The sequence below is a fragment of the Rhinatrema bivittatum genome, chromosome 1 (assembly GCF_901001135.1).
Source record: "Rhinatrema bivittatum chromosome 1, aRhiBiv1.1, whole genome shotgun sequence".
Taxonomy (NCBI): Eukaryota; Metazoa; Chordata; class Amphibia; order Gymnophiona; family Rhinatrematidae; genus Rhinatrema; species Rhinatrema bivittatum.
Genome location: NC_042615.1, coordinates 527,032,627 through 527,056,023, shown reverse-complemented (window position 1 = coordinate 527,056,023; position 23,397 = coordinate 527,032,627). Strand labels below are relative to the sequence as shown.

At 43.0% G+C, this 23,397-nt stretch overlaps 1 protein-coding gene across 3 annotated transcripts in view; it reads left to right on the top strand.

Annotated features, from left to right (window-relative positions):
- PUM3 (pumilio RNA binding family member 3) overlaps window positions 1–23,397 on the top strand; it is a 139,842-nt gene that overhangs the window by 95,205 nt on the left and 21,240 nt on the right. For all 3 annotated transcript variants that reach the window (XM_029613347.1, XM_029613337.1, XM_029613327.1), the window contains 4 exons: window positions 2,978–3,058; window positions 10,456–10,598; window positions 19,524–19,746; window positions 23,199–23,286. In XM_029613347.1, coding sequence (XP_029469207.1) covers window positions 2,978–3,058; window positions 10,456–10,598; window positions 19,524–19,746; window positions 23,199–23,286 — 535 coding nt within the window. The remainder of the gene's footprint in view (window positions 1–2,977; window positions 3,059–10,455; window positions 10,599–19,523; window positions 19,747–23,198; window positions 23,287–23,397) is intronic.

Sequence of the window (23,397 nt, the reverse complement as noted above, 5' to 3'; positions counted from 1 at the left end):
GGGTTTGGAAGAACTAAAATACTTAGGAATGAAGATAATGGTGGCTAGGCGGGTGGTGATAAAGGCAAATTATTCTCCCTTTTTAGCTTTCCATTTCATTTTTTTATGCATTCTTGTTTCTAATTTGTAGTCCTTTATTCTGTATTAGGTAAGGATCTGTCTGTATTCCGCATGTGTTACTGAGGTGCAGTATGTCTGCTGGCATGTAGTTTTTCTGTAGGGCTTTATTTTGTTAACCCCAGTAGATGGTGTATTCGTGTTTTGGGCATAGTATAATATTTACATTGCTGCTATGTCATCACTAAGGCTTCAGCTGTTTGAGTCCTGAGGGGTTTGTGTTATTTCTCAAAGTGTTTGGCAGTGAAGGTTTTTCAGTTACTGAGAATTGTGGTGTGTGAAAGAGGAGGAGAACTGAGTGAGTGTGCATATGCGTGAAAATCTGGGGCGTGAATGAGCAGAATGAGAGTGAGTTATGTGTATGTGTTTGGGAGAATGAGCACATACAGTATGTGTGTGTGAGAATATGAGAGAGAATATGCAAGTGTGTTAGTGTGTGTATGTGAGAGAGTTTGTGTGCATACTGCTCCAATGTTCCCTCCAAGGATTGGATTGCTGTGAGCATAAAATTGGTAGGCTTTTTGCATCAGAGAAAGGAGTGCTCACAAGGTAATGAAACCAATAATTTTTCCTCATGAGCAAAGATTTTTGCACCTTAGAGGGAACATTGCCCATGTATCTGGACTGGTCTGGCTGGATGAAGAGGAAGAAGAAATTAGTTCTTCCCTGATAAATTTTCCTTCCTTGAGTCCAAGCAGACCAGTCCAAGATTCTCCTTGTTCTGCCAAGTGTATTATTCTCCTGATTCATTTTCAGAATAACTGCTGTGAACACTAGTTGGCATGCTGGATTAAGATGATAAACCTTATCGAGGAATGCAGGTTGTCTCTTCCATTTATTGTTTCTGCCTTGGAAGTCCTCTGGTTTTGCTTGGGGGGGGGGGGAGATGGGGTGAAGGAAGGTTTAATGTATTAAAATGTATTGTTATATAGCATACTGGGAGCCTTTATGGGGTGATGGCAGCAAACTTGCTAGTCTATGTTTCCATCTGCTGGTTGGACTCAAGTAAAGGAAATTATCAGGTAAGAACTAATTTTAATCTGCCTTGAAATAGTTCTTGTGATAAGTGTGGAAAATAATTTTTAATAAATTGAAGTTAATGTCTCCATTTAATACCTCTGGCTGTCCTCCTGTACTAGTTATGCTGCCTACATAATGACTGCAGTGGAATTGGGCAGGAGGGAGGGCTCACTGCTGCTGAGTTACTCTGATTTCTGTGTTGAAGTTCAGCATGTGGCACCTGAGATTGTGCACGTGTTGGGTGGGGGGAGCGGGGCTGAGTATCATAGACATTGATTGACTGAATATCCTTGAAGGCATAAGCTGCATGCTGCTGTCCTCTGCTCCTTTACCTCCCTCTCTTCCTTTCTTCTATTTCCACTTTCCATAGCTCCCTCCCCCTCCATGCTATTCTACTGGATCCTGGCACTCTTTCTGTTGGTAGGGTATGAGTACTGAGCTCTCCAGGCAGCAAAGAGAAGTTGTGTGCATTTGTGTCCCAGCATCCTCATGAAGATGTCTCCAGCTTACAATAGCCAGGTGGAGGAAATTCTGTGGCCTGGAATTAATTCTCTAATACCCACTTGTACTTGTGTAGGTTGAGGCTCAAAATGTAAGGTAACTTGCCTATGATCAATCTGTGACAGTGCTCTGAATGTACCCTCAGTTGTCCAGGAAACTAAAACACCTGCAGAGTCTTCTGTGGAATTCAGCTCCAGAAAAGTGCTTATCCTCCATTAAGTCAAACTACAAAAGCAAATTGTTGAATATATCTATTAAAAAAAAAAAAAAAAAAATCTGAGCAAAACACATTTCAAGGGGTTAAACATATCTCACAATAACCAGTGATTCCAATTACCCCAAAGCATATTCATATAAGATTTATGCTGAACATTACACACTGGAAAGCTGTTTTGATCAATAAACTTCAAAACCTATATCACAACAATTGTTTAAACTAATCCTCAGTTTTCATGTATGTCATTATTACAAAATCACAGCTTGAATTATTAAAATTCCAGAAGGAGCTGATTAGCAATTAAATGGAATGGTGAGCGTGATAAAGGGTCTCGCTAGTCCAATTAGTATACATACATTTTCCTGACTCTGCAAAAGGTATCAAATCATGGAAAAAATGTGGCAATTCTTAGTAAAAGATGCAGCAAACAAGTTTAATAAGATTAAAATCTATGTATGTGACAAAAGAACCTGGGTTGTGCCCTTGTGTATCTACTGACCAGTACCCTTAAATTAGATCTGTATTTTGACTCTACTTTTGGGTCTACCCAGATTCTTCTTGATGTCTAATGATGGAAAGTTTTCCAGAGTGTGATGTTCAGCACTTGACTGATATGAAAGCTGTGTTATGATATTTAGTTACTGTTGGGTGTTTCAGCACTTTGCATATCTCCTATGGTAGTTGGCTTTGATTTTGACTTACCTTGTATTATCTTCCATTTTTTTCTGAGGATTATTATAGATTCAGCATTTGCTGTATGAAGAAGATATGTACTAGTTCAGCCTTGTGTGCTTTAAGATCTGCATGGGAGATTCTGCAAATCTATAAAGCCCAAAGGTGCAGTAATTTAATCGAGACATGCTAGTTTGCAGGTCATTTAGCTGTTGACATCTGCATAAAACAGGATGTTCCCCTTATTGGCTTAGTGGCCAGAATATTGCACATACATATATATGATGCCTTTGGAACACTTGAAGAGGTGCAGTAGAAAACCATTTGTCAGATAATCAAGCATGGTTTATGTGGGGCAATATCCTATCCATGTGGCATTACAGAATGAGTGGGGGACAGAATGGAGACTGGAGGTATATGTTTAACCTTTCTGGTGATTTGTCATTGCAGGGTGAATTTTCTCACTTGGTCTTGCTGGCTGCATTTGATTGCATTGATGACACCAAGCTTGTGAAGCAGCTGATCATATCCGTAAGTATTTTGGTTTTCCTAGGTTGCCGACCATGCGTTAAATGCCATCGATGACTCTTGCTCAGATATGGCGCAGTGTCTTCCAGCCAATGCCTTCTAGAGGGCAACTTTCAATCAGCCTACATGGTCACAAACCACAGGAGTGGTTTTAGCACATATGCTTCCTCTGCACTCAGGCAGGCCAATCCACACCAGTGGGTTATGCATTCCTACCAGCAGAAGGAGTTGGAGTAAAGCTGACTCTGATATCACTGACATATAGCCCTGCCAAGACATCAGCCTATCAGTATTTCCCGTCTCCAGTAGATAGCGGACAAGCATCTCCCTACTGTGGTTTGCTTGTTAAAAAAAAACAAACAAAAAAACCAGAAGATTTTGGCACATCGCCTGAGTTCCTGAGGTAACACCTGTTTGGTCCCTCCCTCAGCTAAATATTTTAAGTCTGGGAGCCTGGAAGGCATAGACTTAAAAAAAAAACCCACAATTAAGACTTTGGAGTGCTCTGCAGTGAAAGCTTGTGCCTTCTCCCCCCCCCATAGCCAGAAAAGAGGATGAGGGAGTGCTCGGCGGTGAAGACTTGTGCCTTCTCCTCCTATAGCAAGTGTCCTGATTTGTGTTCTCAGCCAGGGAGGACTGAGCTCAGGTAAGGTAACATGAAAAGAGTAGGGAAGATTTAGTCACCCTTTTTCCTTATCGGATCTTCTTCCCTTGGCGTTTGTAGCTCTGTGTCTCTTACCCCCTTTCCCTCTCACTTCTCTGTGGAGTTAGAACAAAGGTGGCTCTGGTTTGGTGGGTTGAGCAGCCTTTGGTTAGGCCCTGCTCCTCAGGGTCAGTTCTGACAGCTGTGTGGTAGGCCATGGCGGCAATTTTTCCCACATGCAGGTATGTGCACACATTCTGGCCATGTGATGGTATTCTGATGTAGGCGTGCACATGAGCGGGTATTTGTGCACGTGCAACCAAGGCCTACTTTTGGGAGCGTATTTGCGTGTGTACTCCCAGGCAGTGTTGGTGGGTGCACAGGAGGCCACCTAGAGCCCAGTGCAGGAAATTGTGGCACCAAGGACAAAAAGATCTGAGCACCTTTTTGTCTGTGAGGCTTGTCATATAAGGGCAATCCAGCCATCGCTTTCTCTACACCTGTGTCAGCACTGTTTGGCTGCTCAAGGCAATTGGCTATTATGGATTTTGCCAATGTTGGGCTATCGTCTTGGAATATAGTGACTCCAGAAAGGCATGGGGCGGAAGGCAACACAGTAGATTTGTCCCCTCCCCTCTTCTTCCCAATGGCAGAGACATCTCTGAGAGAAGGGTCAGAGTGTCACGTTTGGGCCTATGGGCCCTGGTATGGATTCATCTTCCCTTTCCTGAGTGGAATTTTTCCAGGGCCTGCAGTCTTTTCTGTAGGGGCACCTGGCAGAGATGAAGCAACTGACTAAAAAGAGTTTGCATACTTGGGATTCCCACTTGTCAGCCACTGGGGGCAAGTGCCGCAGGGAAGCTGTCCCTGGTGGTGATCAGGGGGGATGTGGATCATGATACGTCGGATGACTCTGATAGGGACTTGGGTTCCTTCCCTCTGGAAGAGGGAGAGATTCCACCTGATTTGGACCCGCATCAGACTTTACTTCAGGGTTTTTTGGGGGTTTTTTTTCACAAAGATGTGTTCTGAGTCTGTTGACTCAGACTTTGAAGATGCTTGGTATGTACGGAGGGGTGATGCTACAGGCTTGAAAAAGAAAGATTCCACATTGGTCACCTTATGAAAGTGTCATATTCCTTTCCCCTCCTGGATCCAATTCAAGAATTGATTAATCTTGAATGGAGTGCCCCAGATGCAAGTTTTAAAGGGGGGGGGGGGGCGCTTTAGCAGGTAGTGCTCTTGAATTCGAAGGCAAGGGATCAGTTGCAATTCCCAAAGGTGGATGCCTTGAAATGTAATGTTCCCAAGCAAACCACCATTCCAGTGGAAGGAGGGGCAGCTTCTTGCTTCTGCCTGGTTTGCGTCTTTCTCAGGAGACACAAGGAGTGGGGTTCTGATGGCAGATCTGTGATGAAACCGAGGGACTACAATCTTAGCCGATGCGGGCTGTGTCTTGGTGCGGACGGCTGCTAGAGGGGTTGCTTCCATGAGAGCAGCTAGACGCCAATTGTGACTGCGAAATTGGTCGACAGACACTATTTCCAAGTCCAATCTCACAAGGTTACCTTTTAAGGCTTCTCTTTTATCAGGCTGGAGGACAAGAAGGTGGCATCGCATCCTTTGGGGCAAAGGGGCCACTCCAGGGATTCCATCTGTTTTGTCCTTAAAGATAAGCATCTACTCAAGTGTCTTGCCCCTTCGGATGATCTCAGTCCTTTTGACCTAGAAAACTTGTAAGGATGTGGGCTTCGGGACCAGAGCACCTTGATCTTCACAATGAAGGTGTAATGGCTCACCTAATTGTTCAGGAGATAGGTGGGTGTCTATCTTGCGTTTTCAGAGGTGGGTCCAGATTACGACAGACCAGTGGGTCCTAGATGTGATGAGGGATGGCTATGCTCTAGAATTTCTCCAAAGTCTTCCAGATTCTTTTACGGTATTTCCGTACAACTCTCTACAGAAGAGAGTGGCAGTGGGGGGGGACTATGTTAAGGAGGCTGGATTTGAAGGTCATAATTGCTGTTCCTAGATCGCAAGAAAATACAGGATGCTATTTCATTATTTTGCATTCCCAAGAAGAGGGGTTTTTTCAGCCCATTATGGATCTCAAAGGAGACAATCAACATTTGTGTGTGACTCATCTCCAAATGGAAACTCTACATTCCATAAAACTGGCATTACAAACAGAGGAATTTCTCACGTCTCCCGACCTGATGGAGGCATATCTACATATTCCCATTCACCAGGAACATCAACTTTTCCTATGCTTTGCCGTTTTGGGATGTTTAATGTGGATAAGTGCAAGGTGATGCATATAAGGAAAAATAATCCATGCTATAGTTATACAATGTTAGGTTCCATATTAGGAGCTACCACCCAAGAAAGAGATCTAGGTGTCAGTGGATAGCACATTGAAATCGTCAGTTCAGTGTGCTGCGGCAGTCAAAAAAAGCAAACAGAATGTTGGGAATTATTAGAAAGGGAATGGTGAATAAAAAGGGAAAATGTTATAATGCCTCTGTATCGCACCATGGTGAGACTGCACCTTGAATACTGTGTACAATTCTGGTCGCCGCATCTCAAAAAAGATATAGTTGCGATAGAGAAGGTACAGAGAAGGGCGACCAAAATGATAAAGGGAATGGAACAGCTCCCCTATGAGGAAAGACTAAAGAGGTTAGGACTTTTCAGCTTGGAGAAGAGATGGCTGAGGAGGGATATGATAGAGGTGTTTAAAATCATGAGAGTTCTAGAACGAGTAAATGTGAATCAGTTATTTACTCTTTCGGATAATAGAAAGACTAGGGGGCACTCCATGAAGTTAGCAAGTGGCACATTTAAAACTAATCAGAGAAAGTTCTTTTACATTCAATGCACAATTAAACTCTGGAATTTGTTGCCAGAGGATGTGGTTAGTGCAGTTAGTGTAGCTGTTTTTAAAAAAGGATTGGATAAGTTCTTGGAAGAGAAGGTCCATTACCTGTTATTAAGTTGACTTAGAAAATAGCGACTGCTATTGCTAGCAACAGTAGCATGGAATAGACTTAGTTTTTGGGTACTTGCCAGGTTCTTGTGGCCTGGATTGGCCACTGTTGGAAACAGGATGCTGGGATTGATGGACCCTTGGTCTGACCCAGTATGGCATGTTCTTATGTTCTTAGTAAGGATATCGCACAGAAACAAGCGCTGATTACCACCACAAAAGCAGAGGTGAGCATCTTTTCTAGTAATAGTCTCAGAGCCTAAACAAGTCTGGATCCAGGGGAGTGGCTGTTGTCAGCCAAAGCCTTTCAAATGATAGATCACCAGGGCCTCCCATCTATCGACCTGCTGCCCACATCTCACAATGCGAAGGTTCCCTGATTCTTCAGTCGCAGAAGAGATTTGTAGTCTCTGGGGATCAACGCTCTTGTTCAAACCTCTCCGGAAGAACAGTAGCTATATGCTTTCCCTCCTTGGCTCCTGTTGGGCAGAGATATTCGCAGAATCAAGTGCCACAAGGGATTAGTCCTGCTAGTAGCCCCAGATTGGCCCAGATGGTGGTATGTAGACAATGCAAGTCTCCTGGTGGAGATCCCCATGTGCCTCCCACCGCACAGGGACCTGCTGCAGCAAGGACCGGTTCTTCCCAAGGATCCGACTCTATTCTGTCTTAAGGTCTGGCTCTTGAGAGGGCTCGCCTGATGAAGCAAGGATATTCTGCAGCGGTAATTATCACCTTACTCCGCACTTGGACGTTCTCCATGTCCCTAGCATATGTGCAGATCTGGAGGCTATTTGAGTCTTGGTGTGAGGAATGCAGTGTCAGCTCTCAGGCGGTCAAAATCCCACTTATTCTGGAATTTTTGCAGGGCAGATTGAATAAAAGTTTGGCCCTTAACTCCTTGAAGGTGCAGGTAGCGGCTCTCTTATGTTTCAAGGGTAAGGTGAATGGGACCTTTTTGTCAGCCCATCCTGACGTGGCCCATTTTCTGAAGAGAGTGAAGCACCTTCTACCTCCAAATTACAGTTATCAGTCCCATTGTGGAATCTCAATTTAGTACTGGAATTCTTGGCAGGTCCTTCATTTCAGCTGTTGCAAAGTCTTTCCTTCTGCTTATTGACCTTGAAGACTGTGTTCCTGGTGGCTATATGCTCGGTACGTCGCATTTCTGAACTGCAGGTGTTGTCATGCGAGAACTGTTCCTCTGGATGACTCCAAGGGCGTTACAGCTATGTACTGTCCCATCCTTCTTGCCCAAAGTAGTCTCGGAGTTTCATTTGAATCAGTCCATTTCATTGTCATCTCTAGCTAAGCTCAAGGACACAGAGGAATATCGTCTCATCCGTAATTTGGACGTTAGTAGACTTTTAGGCAGTACCTGGAAGTTTCAGAACTGGTCTGAAGGATGGGCCACCTGTTTGTTCTTCACAGCGGAAGGAAGCAGGGTGAACCAGCTTCGCGAGCTACCATAGCTCACTTGATTAAGGAGGTGGTCACGGGTGCCTATGTGGAGGCTGGAAAGCCATTACCTTCTCAGATGAGAACTCATTTTACTAGGGCTCAGGCAGTTTCATGGGTGGAAGTTAGACTGCTGTCTCCCATCGATATCTGCTGAGCAGCGACCTGGTCCTGCTTGCACACCTTTTCCAGGTTTTATCGCCTGGACATACAGGCCCGAGCAGACACAGCCTTTGCACGAGCAGTGTTAACCGGACCGCAGACAGCCTCCCACTCCGATTGGGAGTAGCTTTTGTACATCCTATTGGTCCTGAGACCATCTAGCTACACGCTAGGAAATGGAGAAATTACTTACCTGATAATTTTGTTTTACTTGGTGTAGACAGATGGACTCAGCATCCCGCCCTCGGCTGCCCAAAGAACGGCGCCACGGGTCTTCCCATGGAGTGGACCTCGAATCCAAGACATCACTGGTAAGTGTTCAGCTACTCCCTAGATTATGGTATCTATATTCTTACTGGAGTTCAGTGTTTAGGGTTGATTGCGTACACTTACCCTATCCATTTTTAATCATATTTTTAATCAAGTCCTTTCGCTAGTATGTCCACAGTGGATTTTGAAGAGAAGGAGAGCTGAGGTCACTGGTCAGGTATATATATACTGTGATTTCAGCTTTGCAACTTTTTTCCATCTCCATCTGCTGGCAGGGGAGCATAAACCCGTTGGTCCTGAGTCCATCTGTCTACACTAAGGAAAACAAAATTTATCAGATAAGTAATTTTTCCATTTGTTTTTATTTTTTATTTTATTTTAATACTGTATAGGTTAGTTTTATTTTATTTTCTTGTAACTGCTGTTTTTATGTTATTGTATGAATCAAATTTGTGGTGCTGACTTTAATCTACTATATGGATTAATTATTTTCATTGCTGTGGGCAATTTTTAATCAGTATAGTGATATACAAATGTTGTTAAATATTAAATGAAATAATTCAGTTGTCAGTTAAAATTATGATCCCTCTTTTTTTCATTCTGATTGTTCTTTTGTTCCCAAGGCAACTATAGATGTGTGTAAGTGTTTTGGGTTCTATTTTTTTTTAAATGTCTTGTACTTGGCAACTCCCCAGCATTATGAAAGTAAGTAAATTGGTGACGCGGCTGTGCTTAGAAACCTGTTCAAATGTCACGCTGACATGTAAAAGTGTGAATGAAGAATGAATGAATGGACAGAGGGGAGGAAGTGTCTAAAAACAAAGTGTTTGGCCACAACGAAAGGTGCACATCTCTTATTCACAAAAGGTGTAGTTATGGGAAATAAAATATTGAGGGCAAAAAGGTGATCAAAGAATAAAGCCAGGCCAAAGGCAAGCTGAAATTCGGAGTAATCTAGTTAACACTGCTGTATCAAGTTCTCTGCTTACAGGCCTACTGGCTCCCAAATCTGAGGAAAAAACCCACAAAGCAATATTTAATTAATCCTGAGCCTTGTATCCAATTGCTATCCTTGGATGTGTTGAGGTAGCATGTGTGCTTTCTCTCTGGACATATGAGCCTTCCTGTTTGTACATAATGTCATTTTGTTTGCCTTAATGTACAACACAGACGAGGTGCTGGCTGGATTTGCTTGGTTCCACTGTTTTATTACTTGTTGCCTGATGATATTTTTGTATTGAAAGCAAAGGATTTCAAGCTATTAAACACCAGAAGGGATAGATGGAAAAAAAATCACAAAACATGCCACGAAAGCTGCTGAAATAGCTAGAGGCTTTTACAGTTCTGCCTTTCTTTATTGACACCGGGGTAAGATAGTGGTTCCACCTGCAGTGTGACTTGGCCACGCGGGCTCTGAAGGAAGGAGCCACCTGGAGGGCAAAGATGAATGGCTGGGCATTCGCCACAGCTGATTGGGTTAATTGCAGAATGCTGCTGTAACATTTGAACTCCCCACCCATTCCACTCCTGAGGGTTGGGAAGGAAGAGAGAGAGAAAGGAACGTGACAAAAGCAATTGATGCTCTGAAATGTGTTAGGACCCATTGTGTAGCTCCAAGATCTACATAATCAGTAGCCAGGGCAGGTACCAGATATGCACATATGCTACTTCATAGGCGATATGTCTTCAGTTGACTCATGCACGAAGAATCAAATGTTGACAATTCTATACCTTGATGCTTTTTTAAATTTGTTTTAAAGATGACCACCTCTATTCTCCTTCCCACCCCCCACTCCTGCCAATCAGCTATTCATGCAGAGAGTTTTCCCTGTAGCCCTGCCTCACCCAGGGAGTGAATGGTATCTGTGTTTGTGTCTACAGGAGATTATCAGCTCCCTCTCCAGTATTGCGAGCAATAAATATGGAAGGAAGGTTCTCCTATATTTGCTGAGTCCAAGGGACCCTGCGCACTTTGTGCCAGAGATTATCAAAGTTTTGCAGCAGGGTGATGAGAACGCTCACAGGTAAGTCTCCCAGTACAGCTTCGGTTTTCTCTGTTCTTCTTTTTCTTTTTTAAAATGTGTATTTCTATTGTTTTGCACATCTTTACCTTTACGTGTAACTTCTGTATTTTGTGGCTGCCTAGGAGTTTTAACAGTGCAGATTATTCTGTGGCTGATAGTTTTGCATTCCATCAAATCTTCCAGCTGAGGGTAAGTGCCATGAATATTTGGTACCCATCAGTCTGGTAATTCTAGATAGTTGTAGGGTCATTAGTGCATGTTCATCACCAACTTAAAAAGAATGCGTGTTATGCATCACCGAAACAGAGTATGCTAGGTCCTGCTAGCCACAAAAACTCAAAAATAATCTGAGCTTCAAAATCGCCTCACATCTACCTGCTTTTCACCGTGGTTTTGCTTATTTTTGTATGTTAAGGTTTGGGTTTTTTAAATATTATTTGACTGACCTTGAACAGAAGTTAACCGGCTAAAATTAGCGCTAGCAGCTATACATTACTTGTCACAGATATTCCGTAGGAAAAATTTCCCGCCAAAAATATTTGGCTAAAGATATCTGAATAATGTTACCCAGACAACTTTGACTTTGGAGCTGAATATATCTGGCTAAAGTTTACCCAGATAACTTAGAACTTAACCTGCTATATTAAGCATATAAACCAATTTAATCCCCAAAAAACCCCTCAGCCAGCAGGCCTGATCTCCTACCATCTCTCCGCCCCCAAAAGAATTATAAACATGTGGGGACATAGCACCTGATCCCAAACCCCACCCCACCCCCCACCCAAACGAATTGTAAAAAAAAACATTGTGGGCAGCAGCAGCTGATGCCCTCACCTCCCCAAGAAATGTAAATTAAAAGAATGGCTCGAGGCTCCTTCTCCCCCTCTCTCATCCCACCCTCCTACCACACTAGCAATCCTACCCCTGCTTCCAATCCTCACCCTACCTGGGATACCCCAAGTTGCACCAGGAGCTGGTAGTGTCTTTGCCATACTTCCCGCTAGCATCCTCTGTTGCTCACAGCAATGTTAATAGGTTAAGCTACTAGCATTGCTAGCAAATAAAGACTTTGAGGCTCTTTCTGAGGCCTTGCCTACTAGCCCGAAAAGGTCCAGGTCCCAAGCCCCCATCCTTGGATTCAGAATGTTCTTGGGGCTATGTAATATGGATCTGAGGAAGTCTCCAATCAGGAGAAGTCAACAGATTTCCTTTGCCAACTTCAAGAAGATGGAAGATACTATTCCATTTACTTTGAAAAAGGAGGAAAAGTGCAGTGTTAAGATGTTTGGCAACCTCTAATTTGTGAAGCCGCCAAAGGATAGGGTGGCAATTTCCAGCTATGAGATACTTCAGGAGATGCAGATGAAGATGTGAAAGAGTCCCCTCTCTGTTGATCCAGTTAATAAACAGCTGGACATGATATCATGAACAGACTGCTCCAGGTTTTGAAAAGTAGCAGCTGCCTCACCATTTGGTGGTGGTTGAATCTGCTCTCAAGAAAACCAAGAGGCCCAGAACCCATTCTTCACTGCCCCCAAGGAAGGACCCCATTCTCCCAAATCCACAGTACAAGTATTTCAGGGAGCTATGCTCAGTACCCACATAGCGTCCTACCAACTCTTCATGAACCATGATATGCAGGACATTCTGAAGAGCATGGAGACAGCAGCAGAGCTTCCTCAAAAGCAGTGTGACTCCTTGGAGTCACTAGTAGAAAGCACATGGTGTGGTTGAACTTTGATATTTTCAAGATGGCATCGAGAGTCTCTGCAGTAGGTATTGATATCTGCAGGCTCACCTAGCTATGGGTCTCAGACCTCCAGCCAGATGTCCAGGAAAGACTCGCTGACGTGCCTTGCAAAGGGGAGAAACTCTTTGGAGATAAGGTTAAGGAAGCAGTGGCTCAGATTAAGGATCATAGTGCAATGTTCCAGTTCTAGTCCCTATCCCTTTTCGAAAAGGATGTATTGGAGTAGGGTGCCAAGGGAATGTTTTACTCCACCCTTTGGTCTTGTAAGCAATAGGGTCCTCATGCTTATCTGAGATAGCAAAGGTCCCCAAAGCCAGAGCAGTACCTCAGCAAAACCTGGGATGGGATTTTGACTGGATTGGGGAAAGCATAGATGAGATCCTGGGTCCAGGCTTAAGAGCCTTCCTGTTGGAGACAGGCTAAGGTTTTGCATAAACCATTGGCCTAGAATAACCTCAACCACTTATGTCCTCAGCATAATTCAAAAAGTATACAGATTATCCAGATCACCCACCAAAATCCACTCGGTCAATATCTTGGCATCAGGAATTACTACAAAAGGAGCTCTTTTCCCTCTTAGAGGTTATTGCAGTCAAGCCTGTTCTACTGGGAAAAGAAAGTAGGGACTTTACTACAAGTACATGCTGATTCCAAAGAAAATTGGAGGACTTGGTCCCATCCTAGACTTGAGTGAAAAGTTTAAGATTGTTTCCCTGGGCACCTTGATTTTCTTTCTCAAAAAAGGGGATTGGCTTTACTCTAGCTCTGACGGATGCTTATACCCACACAAAGATATTTTCAAGTCACAGAAAATTTCTTGCATTCATAGTAGGGAGCCACCACCTCCAAAATCATGTATTGCCCTTTAGCCTGGCATCTGCCATATGTATTCACAAAATGTCTTGTGATGGTAGTGGCAGTGGATCTATGCAAATTTAGGGTGTATGTGCTTTCCTATCTGGACAATTGACTGGTCAAGAGCATCTCTCAAGGTGGTGCTGCATAATCAATGAGCACCATCATCCAGATGCAGGAGTTGCTAGGATTTGTCTTCAACTATCTCAAGTCCCACTTGAGCCCATGATCTCAATTGAAGTTTATAGAAGGTCTGCTATTCATGACCCAGTCGAGAGCCTTCATCTCATAAGAGAGGAGTATCATTTTGATAATTACTATGGAGAGGATAAGAATGAATCAGCAGGCATCATGGGACATGTTGAAGTTTTGGCCTTCTTTGCATCAACAGTCCATACTACTCCCTTAGTACATTGTCATATGAGAAGAACCCAGTGGCTCTTCAGATCTCAGTGACAACAAGCCTCTCAGGATTTCTGGGACAGCATCCACATCACCCAGCCTCTAAGGAAGTCTGTCCTACTGGCTGATTCATTCCAATCTGGCCAAGGGAGAATACCTTTCCAAATTCCTCCAGTGCAAATTGTCCTAAGCATGGATGCATCTAACCTGGATTGGGGAGTCCACATAAATGACTTTTGCACACGAGGCATTTGGTCTACTGAGAAAAGCTTCATTAGATAAACTTCCTAGCGCCAAGGGTGGTATGTTTTGCCGTAAAGGCTTTCAGGGATCGGTTAGCTACAAAGTTATCCTTGACCAAATGGACAACCAAGTAACATTGTTCTACATCAACAAGTAGGGAGGAACAAGATCGTACCTTTTGTATCAAGAGACTGTCCAGAGAAGGGACTGGATCATTTCTTAGGGAATGGTATTCAGAGCCACAAATCTGGCAGGCAATGAGAATTTCCTGGTAGACAGATTGAATCAAGTCCTGGAACCCCACAAGTGACTAGGAGGAGAGCAAATTTGATATTGTATGAGTAGGGCACATCCGTGGTTGATCTATTTGCCTCTCCTCTGAACAGAAAGTCTCACTCTTCTGCTTCAGAAGGGGGACTCGAGGCAAACTAGCCTCAGACAACTTTGCCTAAAATTGTGGTCAGGGTCTGCTGTACACACATCCTCCTCCTCCTCATGGCAAAGACTGTATTGAAACTCAAAAGAGACCAGGGAACTATGATTCTCGTCGCTTCCTGTTGGGTGAGACACATTTGGTTTCCACTTTTCCAGGAAATGTCCTTCAGGAATTCATTCAAGTTGGGGAATTCCCAAGCTCTCATCAATCAAGATCAGGAACTATTGTGCCATCCCAACATAAGGTCCCTGGCCCTCACAGCCTGGCTGTTGAAAGGATAGGTCTGCAACTCCCATATCTTCTTCAGGGTGTGTTTTGTATTATCCTGACTTCCAGGAAGCATTCCACGAGGAAGTCCTGTGGATTAATGTGGATGAGATTTGTCTTTTGGTGTGAGGGATAGGCCCTAGATTCATTCTTCTGCTCCACAAAAAAAGCTGCTTGATTAGTCTACATCTGTTTCAGGATTCACCTCAATTTAATTGATGGTTTCTACCTCCATGTGGAAGATAAACTCATTTCTGTACAGCCTTCAGGTATGCAAGTCATGCGGCTCTTGCTTCACTTGAAGCCTATCACCAAGCTTTCTCCTGTGACTTAGGACCTCAGTGTGGTTTTGACCCAGTTGAAAAAAGCTCCCTTTAAGCTTATAGACTCGTGTGAACTGAAGTACCTGACCTGGAAGGTCTTATTTTTTATGGCACTCACTTCAGTTTGCAGAATCAGTGATCTCCCTGTCCTAGTTAATTGTCTACCTTATGCCAAGTTTTTTCACAATAAGGTGATTCTGCGCACGCATCCTGCCTAAGGTAGTGTGTCGTGTCAGGCTTCAACCTTATCCAGTCAATCCTCCTAAAATTTTTTCCCAGGCCACATTTCCACAAAGGTGAACAGTGCTACACAATTTGAGCTGTAAAAGAGCCTTGGCCTTCTGTCTAGAATGGACTGGAGCTCTTAAAAAGTCCACCCAGCTTTTTTATTTCTTTTGACACCAGCAAGCCTGGAATTGCAATCTGCTAGCTAATTTGAAAGGTGTGCTTGGCAATAGCATCTCCTTCTATCATGTCTAAGCAGGCCTGAATCTAGTGAGTCATATTATAGTGTGAGAAACATGGCAGCATCAGTAGCCTGCCTAAGATCAACCTCTGTAGACAAGATCTGCAAAGCTTGAACACGGAGTTCTTACCGCACATTCACACTGCATTATTACTTGGAAGGTTCTCACAACACAACAGCAGGTTCGGCCAGTCTGTCCTGAGGTGTCTTTTTGAGGTGTGGAACCCAACTACATTTCCCTAGGGCTTATAATTTTGGGTTCAGGCTCCCATTATTAAAATAATACATTTATATACAAAAAATAAAATTCAAAAATGGTCTGTTGCTGCCAAAAAAAAATGATTTTGCCCATTGGCACCATTTTGTTTTTATCCCCTTTTTTCATTTGGGGTACTCCAAAGCTAGGGAATCCTACTTGTTCCCTGAGAAAGCAGAGTTGCTTACCTGTAACAAGTGTTCAAGGACAGCAAAATGGCAGTCCTCACAAAACCTGCCCACCTCCCTTGGAGTTGATTCTTCCATGTCTAAGCTAAATTATAGACTGAGATGGCCTCTAATGGATACATGGTAGTAAAGCATGCTGCACATGTCCAGTAAGACAGGCTCAACGTTTCTAGAAACTTTGAAGTCAAATTTCTTTGCCGGGCTCCATCTGATGATGTCGCCTATGCCTGAGAACTGACATCCCGCTGTCCTTGAAGAATACCTGTTAAGTAAGCAATTCTGCTTTTTGTATTAGTTAAAAAAAAGAAAAAAAGAAAAGAGGAGGAATAAGATAAAGGTCTTGATGCTCTGGTTCTCCAGTGGCCACCAGGGATTCCTCTGTACATCTTTCCTCCCTGGCCTCTCATAGAAAGAGTGCTCTGTCATATCGAGACTCACCTGGGGGAAGTAATCTTAATGGCCGAATCAAGCCGTGGTTCGTGGATCTGATAAATCTAGCGGTAGATGGGCCTCTAAGGTTCGGACATCTGTCCAGATTGCTCCATCAAGGTCTCATTTTCTTGGATCAGGTGGATCACTTCTGTCTTGTAGCCTGGCTCTTGAGAAGCACTGTTTGCGCTTGAAAGGCTATTCAGAGGGAGGCCATTACTATTTTGTTGCAGGCTAAGAGACCATCCAGTTCGTTGGCTTATTTCAGAGTGTGGAACGTGTTTGAGGCATTGAGCCTTGCAGAGGGCATGGTATTGCTGCAGGCTTCAGTGCCTTGCATCTTGGCCTTTTTGCAGAATGGCTTAAAGAAAGGGCTTGTCTTCAGTTCCTTAAGGGTCCAGGTAGCGGCCCTAGGCTGTTTTAGGGGTAAGATGCAAGGCATGCCCTTGGCTTTGCATCCGGATGTGATTCATTTTCTGTGGGGGATGGCGAGGGTAAAGCATTTGTGTCCTCCTGTGTGGCAGATTGTTTCATCTTGGAATCTGAATTTGAAGGTCCTTTGCGGTCCACCTTTTGAGCCCTTGAGAAAGGCAACATTGAAGGACTTAATGTTGAAGGTGATTTTTCTGGTGGAGGTCTGTTCGGCCAGACAGATTTCAGAACTTCAGGCCTTGACATGTTAGGACTCTCTCCATCAGTTTACCAAGAATTGGATGTCTTCGGGCACCTTACCTTCCTTCTTTCTGAAGGTAGTATCTGTTTTTCATCTTAGTCAGACAATGGAGCCTTTCCTCTTTTAGGGGCATGGATTTGGATCCATAGGCAAAGGAATTGTACTTGTTAGATGTTCAGCGGGGATTGTTGCACTATTTGAAGATGACTAATAGCTTCTGTTATTCAGACCAGCTCTTTGTTCTGTTTGGTGGAGCAAAGGAAGGAAATAAAGCATCTAAGGCAACCATAGTGAGATGGCTCAAGCAGGCGTCTGTTTATGTTTGCAAGGGGCATTTTATGCCTGAGGTGCTACGAGCCCATTCTACCAGGACACAGGTGACGTCCTGGACCAAATGTCAATTGGTATCCCCACAAGAAATTTGTCGGGCAGCCACTTGGTCCTTTTGCACACTTTCGCAAGATTACTGCCTAGATGTGCATGCACCACAAGAGGTGGGGTTTAGAGAGAATGTGTTGCGACTGGGTCTTTCGGGGTCCCACCCAATGTAGGGGAGCTTGCATACATCCCAGTTGACTGGACTGATCTGGGAATGAACAGGAAAGGAAAATTGGATCTTACCTGCTAATGTTTGTTCCCGGAGTATAACAGATCAGTCCAAAGTCTCACTCTCTCTAGAAAGACTGCTTGTTTCTCTGCTGTAGTTTTTAAGTTCAGATAATCCATGCAGTTATGTTAGTTCATTGACGGATTTCTTTTAGTTGTGTTTTCAAACTCCATGTTGAACAATGGGACCAGTTCTAGTGCTTTACTTATCCCCTGCTATTGGTAGAGATGACAAATAGCTAGAAATGTACTCACCATGGCTTGGGTACAGATCATACTGAGGGAGTGCAGGTGGCACACTGCCTAAGTACTACAGGCTCTGTAAAACCTTTCTTCTCTGTCACTAACTGCTGGTTGGGATGCATAACCCAGTCGTCTGGACTGATCTGTAGTATTCTAGGAACAAAAATTTGCAGGTAAGAACCAATTTTCCTATCTCAAGTTGGCTGAGGATTGTCTGTGGACTGCAGTCTTCAAGTCTTACCACAGATTTTCTATGGGATTCTGGTCTGGGCTTTGACTGGCCCACTCAAGGACTTTCTTCTTGCTGAGCCACTTCATTGATGCTTTTGCTTTGTGTTTAGGTTCATTGCTGTGCTGAAAGGTGAATCTTCTCCCCAGTCCGAGATCTGTGGCAGACTGGAGCAGGTTTTCCTTTAGGATCTGCCTGTACTTTGCACCATCCATCCTTTCTTATGTCTTCATGAGCCTTCTTGTTCCCATGACTGCAGAATATCCCCACAAGATAATTGCTGCCTAGAGTAAAGCACTAGTGTGCTTTACTCTAGGGATGGTGTTAGGGTGGCGTGCTGTGTTTGTTTTATGCCACACACATTGATTAGCATTGAGACCAAAAAATGTCCCACATATATGCAGGGTCTCCTAAGTGTTAGGAGACACTGCATACACATGGTATGTGGCACATCCATATGACTTTTCCTCAGTACTAGTGGCTTCCTTCTTGCCACCATCCCATACAGACCATGTTTGTGAAGTAATCTTGAAATTGTTGAAGAGTCAACATGTTCCCCAGTCTCAGCCAGAAACCTCTAGCTGTTTTTTAAAGTAATCTTAGGCCAAGTAGCAGTCTTCCACAACAGTTTCCTTAATCCACAGCTACTGAATGGAGAGAGCCTGATTGCAGCAATGTCGTGGTGCTTCCACACTGTTTGCACTTTATAGCAGTAGCTTTGACAGTGCCGCAGGGGATATTCAAGCACATTGAAATTTTCTTAGTCTTTTCCCAATTCGTATCTTTGAATAACTTTATCCTGGAGTTCTTTCAGCAGCTTTGTTCGGCATGTTTTGACCTTTGCTTCAGATTCATTCCATACCACAGAAACAGCTTGATTCTGCATCCAGGAGTATTCAGATTGGCTTAGCTACTGAGGTTGGAGTCAGGTGGACTGTATTTAACTAATTATGGGCCTTGATGAAGCAGCAAATTTGGGCTTCTATGACAAAGGGTGTGAAAACGTATGCCATCAAGACATTTTGGTGTTTTATTCTTTGTTACTTTTGGAATATTGCTATAATTGTTCTTTCACGATGAAAGTGTAGCATATGTTGTGTAGATCAGTGAAACAAACTCCTACTTGAATGCATTTTGATTTGTATTTTTTAGACAGAATGTGAAAAATGTACAAGGGTGTGAAGACTTTTACAAGGCGCTGTAAGAAATTTTGTCAGTCAGTGGGAATCTCATTGAGTTACTGCCACTGGGAGGGGTTGAAGCCATTAGCTGCTCTGCAGATGGTCCCTTGAATAGTATTGCTTAACATTCATACAAGGCTAATTGAGAAACATGGAAGCCATCTTAACTCAACAGGGCTTGACAATACTGCCATTCCGGCCTGCCTTGCAGACAGATATTAGATACCCTTAAGATTGGGCAACTCCACTATGATGGCCCCCACATACATTTTAAAAATGAGGGTCTTTTGCCTGCACTTAGAATTTATAAATTGGCTCTGAGCACAGAACAAAGCTCCTGGAATAACAAGCTGCTCTATTTTCTGTATGTTTCACCAGTAAGAAGGATACCGAGATCCGCCGTCGGGAACTCTTGGAAGCCATTTCTCCTGCCTTGTTAAAGTACCTACAGGAAAATGCCCAAGAAATGGTCATGGACAAAGCCATGTGTGTCCTTGTGGCCAATATTCTGGAATCAGCACATGGTAACCTCCAGCCAGCCATGGATTCTATTGCTGGTTTGGCAGCAGAAGAGTTTGTTCCAGGTGCCAAGGATGGGAAGGTAATGCTACAAGTACATGCCAGACTCAATTTCTGCAGACTCCAAGACTGATCTATATCTATATATATATCTAGATAGATAGAGAGATCGAGATAGATATATAGGTATATAGATTAAAAAATGAACTGAGCTCCTAAATTCAGGCTGCTAAGGTAGACATATTTTGAGCTTAATTTAGGTCCTAAGTTTTCAACTGAAAATTCATATAAATTTAGGGGCCTAAAACTTAGGTTGCTAAATTTAGGTCTGCTGTTCATTTGCCTAGATTTAGAGTCCTAAGTTAGGTGTCAAGTTCTGAAACTCTGTGCTAAGCTCCTAACTCTGTTTCCCCTGACCCTGTATCCACCCACTTTTTAGGATCCTGAAATTAGATGCCTAGTGAAACTAGCAGCCTAAATTTAGGTACTCAGCCCTAGTAAATTTTCAAAAAGACCAATTTAGGAGCTTAACTCCAAAAGATAGGAGCCTAAACCTTTTGAAAACTGACCTCAGAATGCTTATGTACATTAAACCCACAAGACAGGATGGTTGGTCTTTTTCGGAGACTGGATTGATCAATGGACTGGCAGAAAGGTTTAAAAAAACATTTCTAATTTGTCACCAGTCCATCTCTGATTTCTTGGCAGTGGCAGAAAGATGTTGCCATATAAAAACCATTTGTGTGGTCTGTGTGAAGTTAATTAATTTGCTCAGTTCAATCTCCTGTAAATTGATGTCTACATTGTGAAAACAAACCTAATTTGTAGTAATTGAAAGGATAGTGATTTGAAAAAAACATGAAAATTAAACCAACTTTGAACAAAGCCTAGACATATGAGTAGGTTGGAGTGGGAGAAGCGCGCAGCATTGCTACTTGTACTATATTTGTTCGATGGCCAAACAAATGCATTCGGTTTTCAAAGCTGTCAGTCCGTGGAAGAGGATAAACAAAGGCTTCATACCTAACGGTGTAGTTCCATTCCATATTTTTCCCATTGCAGGATTTGAAAATTCACTGTCCTTTCATGTATTGAAAGAAATGTGTGATGTGTTAGAATTAAAAATCAATATTAGACAAAAAAAATTTTTGTTCCTTTGAGGATAATTACTAAGGAATTGCTAAGAAACAAACAACTATATTATTGTGATTCAACAAACAAACTCACTGGAAATGGTATCAGATTATAAAGTGCTCCCAGTCTCATGGGCTCTTGCCCTTACAGGGCTACAACCCTTCTCATGTTTTAGCACAGTTGAATTACGTCATCTACCATTCCCACGTGAGAATTTTACTTTTTGCATCTTTCAGAGTCAGGTCTTAAGACCAACTCTATTAGGGTTCACCTCAATGTAACTAATGGAGAACGGAACCCTATCTCTGTGCAGCCTTCAATTGTAAGATTTATGCAAGGCTTGCTTCAACTAAATCACCTTAATTATGGTTCTGACTCAGCTAATGAAAACCCTCTTTTGAGCCTCTGAACTCTTGTGGACTCAAGTACCTGAACTGAAATATGTTTATGATGGCAGTCACCTCCAGAATGCAGAGTCAGTGAGAATATAAGAAATGCCATGCTGGGTTAGACCAAAGTTCATTCAATCCTGTATCCCCACGGTGGTCAGTTGGAATCATAAGTACTGGGTAAATCTGAAAAGATAGATCTAGTTCTTGTTATTCACTCCCAGGGATAGCAAGGGCATTCCCTAGACTACCTGGCTAATAATATTTTATGGACTTTTCATCTAGGAGTTCTTCCAATACTCTTTTAAACCCTGCTATGTAGTCAACTTGACACCATCCTCTGGCAACAGATTCCAAAGCTTGATTGTGTGTTGGGTTAAAAAATACTTTCTCTGTTTTAAATCTGCTGGCTGTTAGTTTCATGGAGTTTCCCCTATTTTGGAATTATTTTGAAAGGGAAATAACTGTCCCCTATATACCCATTTTTTATTTTATAAACTTCTCAGCTATTTCTAGTCCAAGCTGAAAATTCCTATTCTGTGTAGCCTCTCGTCATAAGAGAGCCGTTCCATCCCCTTTATTATTTTTGCTGCCCTTCTCTGCACCTTTTGTACTTTGCTGTGGCTTTGAGCTGCACACAATTCTCCAGGTGTAGTTGCACCATGGATCAATACAGAAGCAATATATTTTTTGTTTTATTCTCCATTCCTTTTTGGATCATTCCTAACATTCTATTTGCTTTTTTGAATGCGGCGTACACTGAGCTAAGGATTTCAATGTATTGTCCACAAGGACTTCAAGGTCCTTTTCCTGAGTGGTGGCTCTTAATTCGGAATCCAGCACAATGTACCTGTAGTTGAGACTATTTTTCCCTATGTGCATCTCTTTGCACTTGTCCACATTAAATTTCATCTTCCATTCAGATACCCAGTCTTCTGATCTTACAAGGTCCTTCTGCAGCTCCTCATAAGTGAGCTCCAAGACTAAGTGACATACCCACAATACTCTAATTTTTATCATATCAGAGAGATGCTGTACATGTATCCCAAGTTTCTGCTTAAGATGGAGTCTGATTTCCAGTTAACCAGTCAGTCGTTCTGCCAGCATGTTTTCCTTGGTCCCATGGTCATAAAGGTGAACAATCCCTGCACAGTTTGGATTACAAAAGAGCCATTGCCTTGTACTTGGTGTGGATGAAAGCCCATCTAACTGTATTTTTTTTTTTACCTCCACTCCCCCCTGCCCCCCCCCCCCCCCCCCCCCCCCGAACGAGGCTACAGTTGCTGTAACCAAACGGACAAGTTCCACTTGGCTAGCAGATTGCATCTCCTTTTCTTATGCCAAAGTCTCATGGCAGGGTCAGTGGCCCATCTGAGATTGACCAAGCAAGCCAGATAAAACTGAATTCTAAAGGATCAGTGTGTCTTAAGTGGGAAAATTCCTGGTAGTCCACAGGGATTCCATCCGCTCCTATATAGAAATGCCACAAAGTCTTGTCTTGCAGCACAGTAAAATTGGCTAATAAAGTCAGGGTGTGTGATGTTGATATGAGCAGGGAGAGCACTGCCTGAATTCTCCGAGGTTGGTTTCAGTCTAGAGTGTGCAAAAATGATGAATGCAGAAATATTCTGATGATCTTAGGGGGCAGGCTTGCCATGTAAGCATTTACAAAATAAATCTGTTTGCATCAATATATGGCTCTTAATTACACTACAGAAAACTAAGAGCAATAAATAACTGCAAAACCTACAGCTTACATGAGCTCAGCTCACCAATTTTGAAAAAGATCAATGCAAACTGAAATATTCCACTGTAATGATGTTATCAAAAAATGTGCATTTAAACATGCTATGCAGATGATGATGTGTGATGAAGCAGCCTTAGTTTCATTATAAAAATTGTGATTTGATTTAGATGAATACTGGATTGAGTGGAGAGCAGGGTAACCAATGTTTCCGAGATAGCAGACAGGATTTATCTTTCTTTTTTCTCTCTCTCTCTCTCTTCCAAGCTTCACATGGCAGAGCATCCAGCAGGCCATCTGGTGCTGAAGTGGTTAATAGAGCAAGATGAGAAGAAGGAAGAAAAGGGAAGGGAAGGTAAGCCTTGTGACTGACCACCTTTACATGGCATATCGAGTCTTGATATCCCTGAACTAGCCACATTGTGTGAATATTACTGAGGCTAGTTTTTCCACCCTTGCATATAAA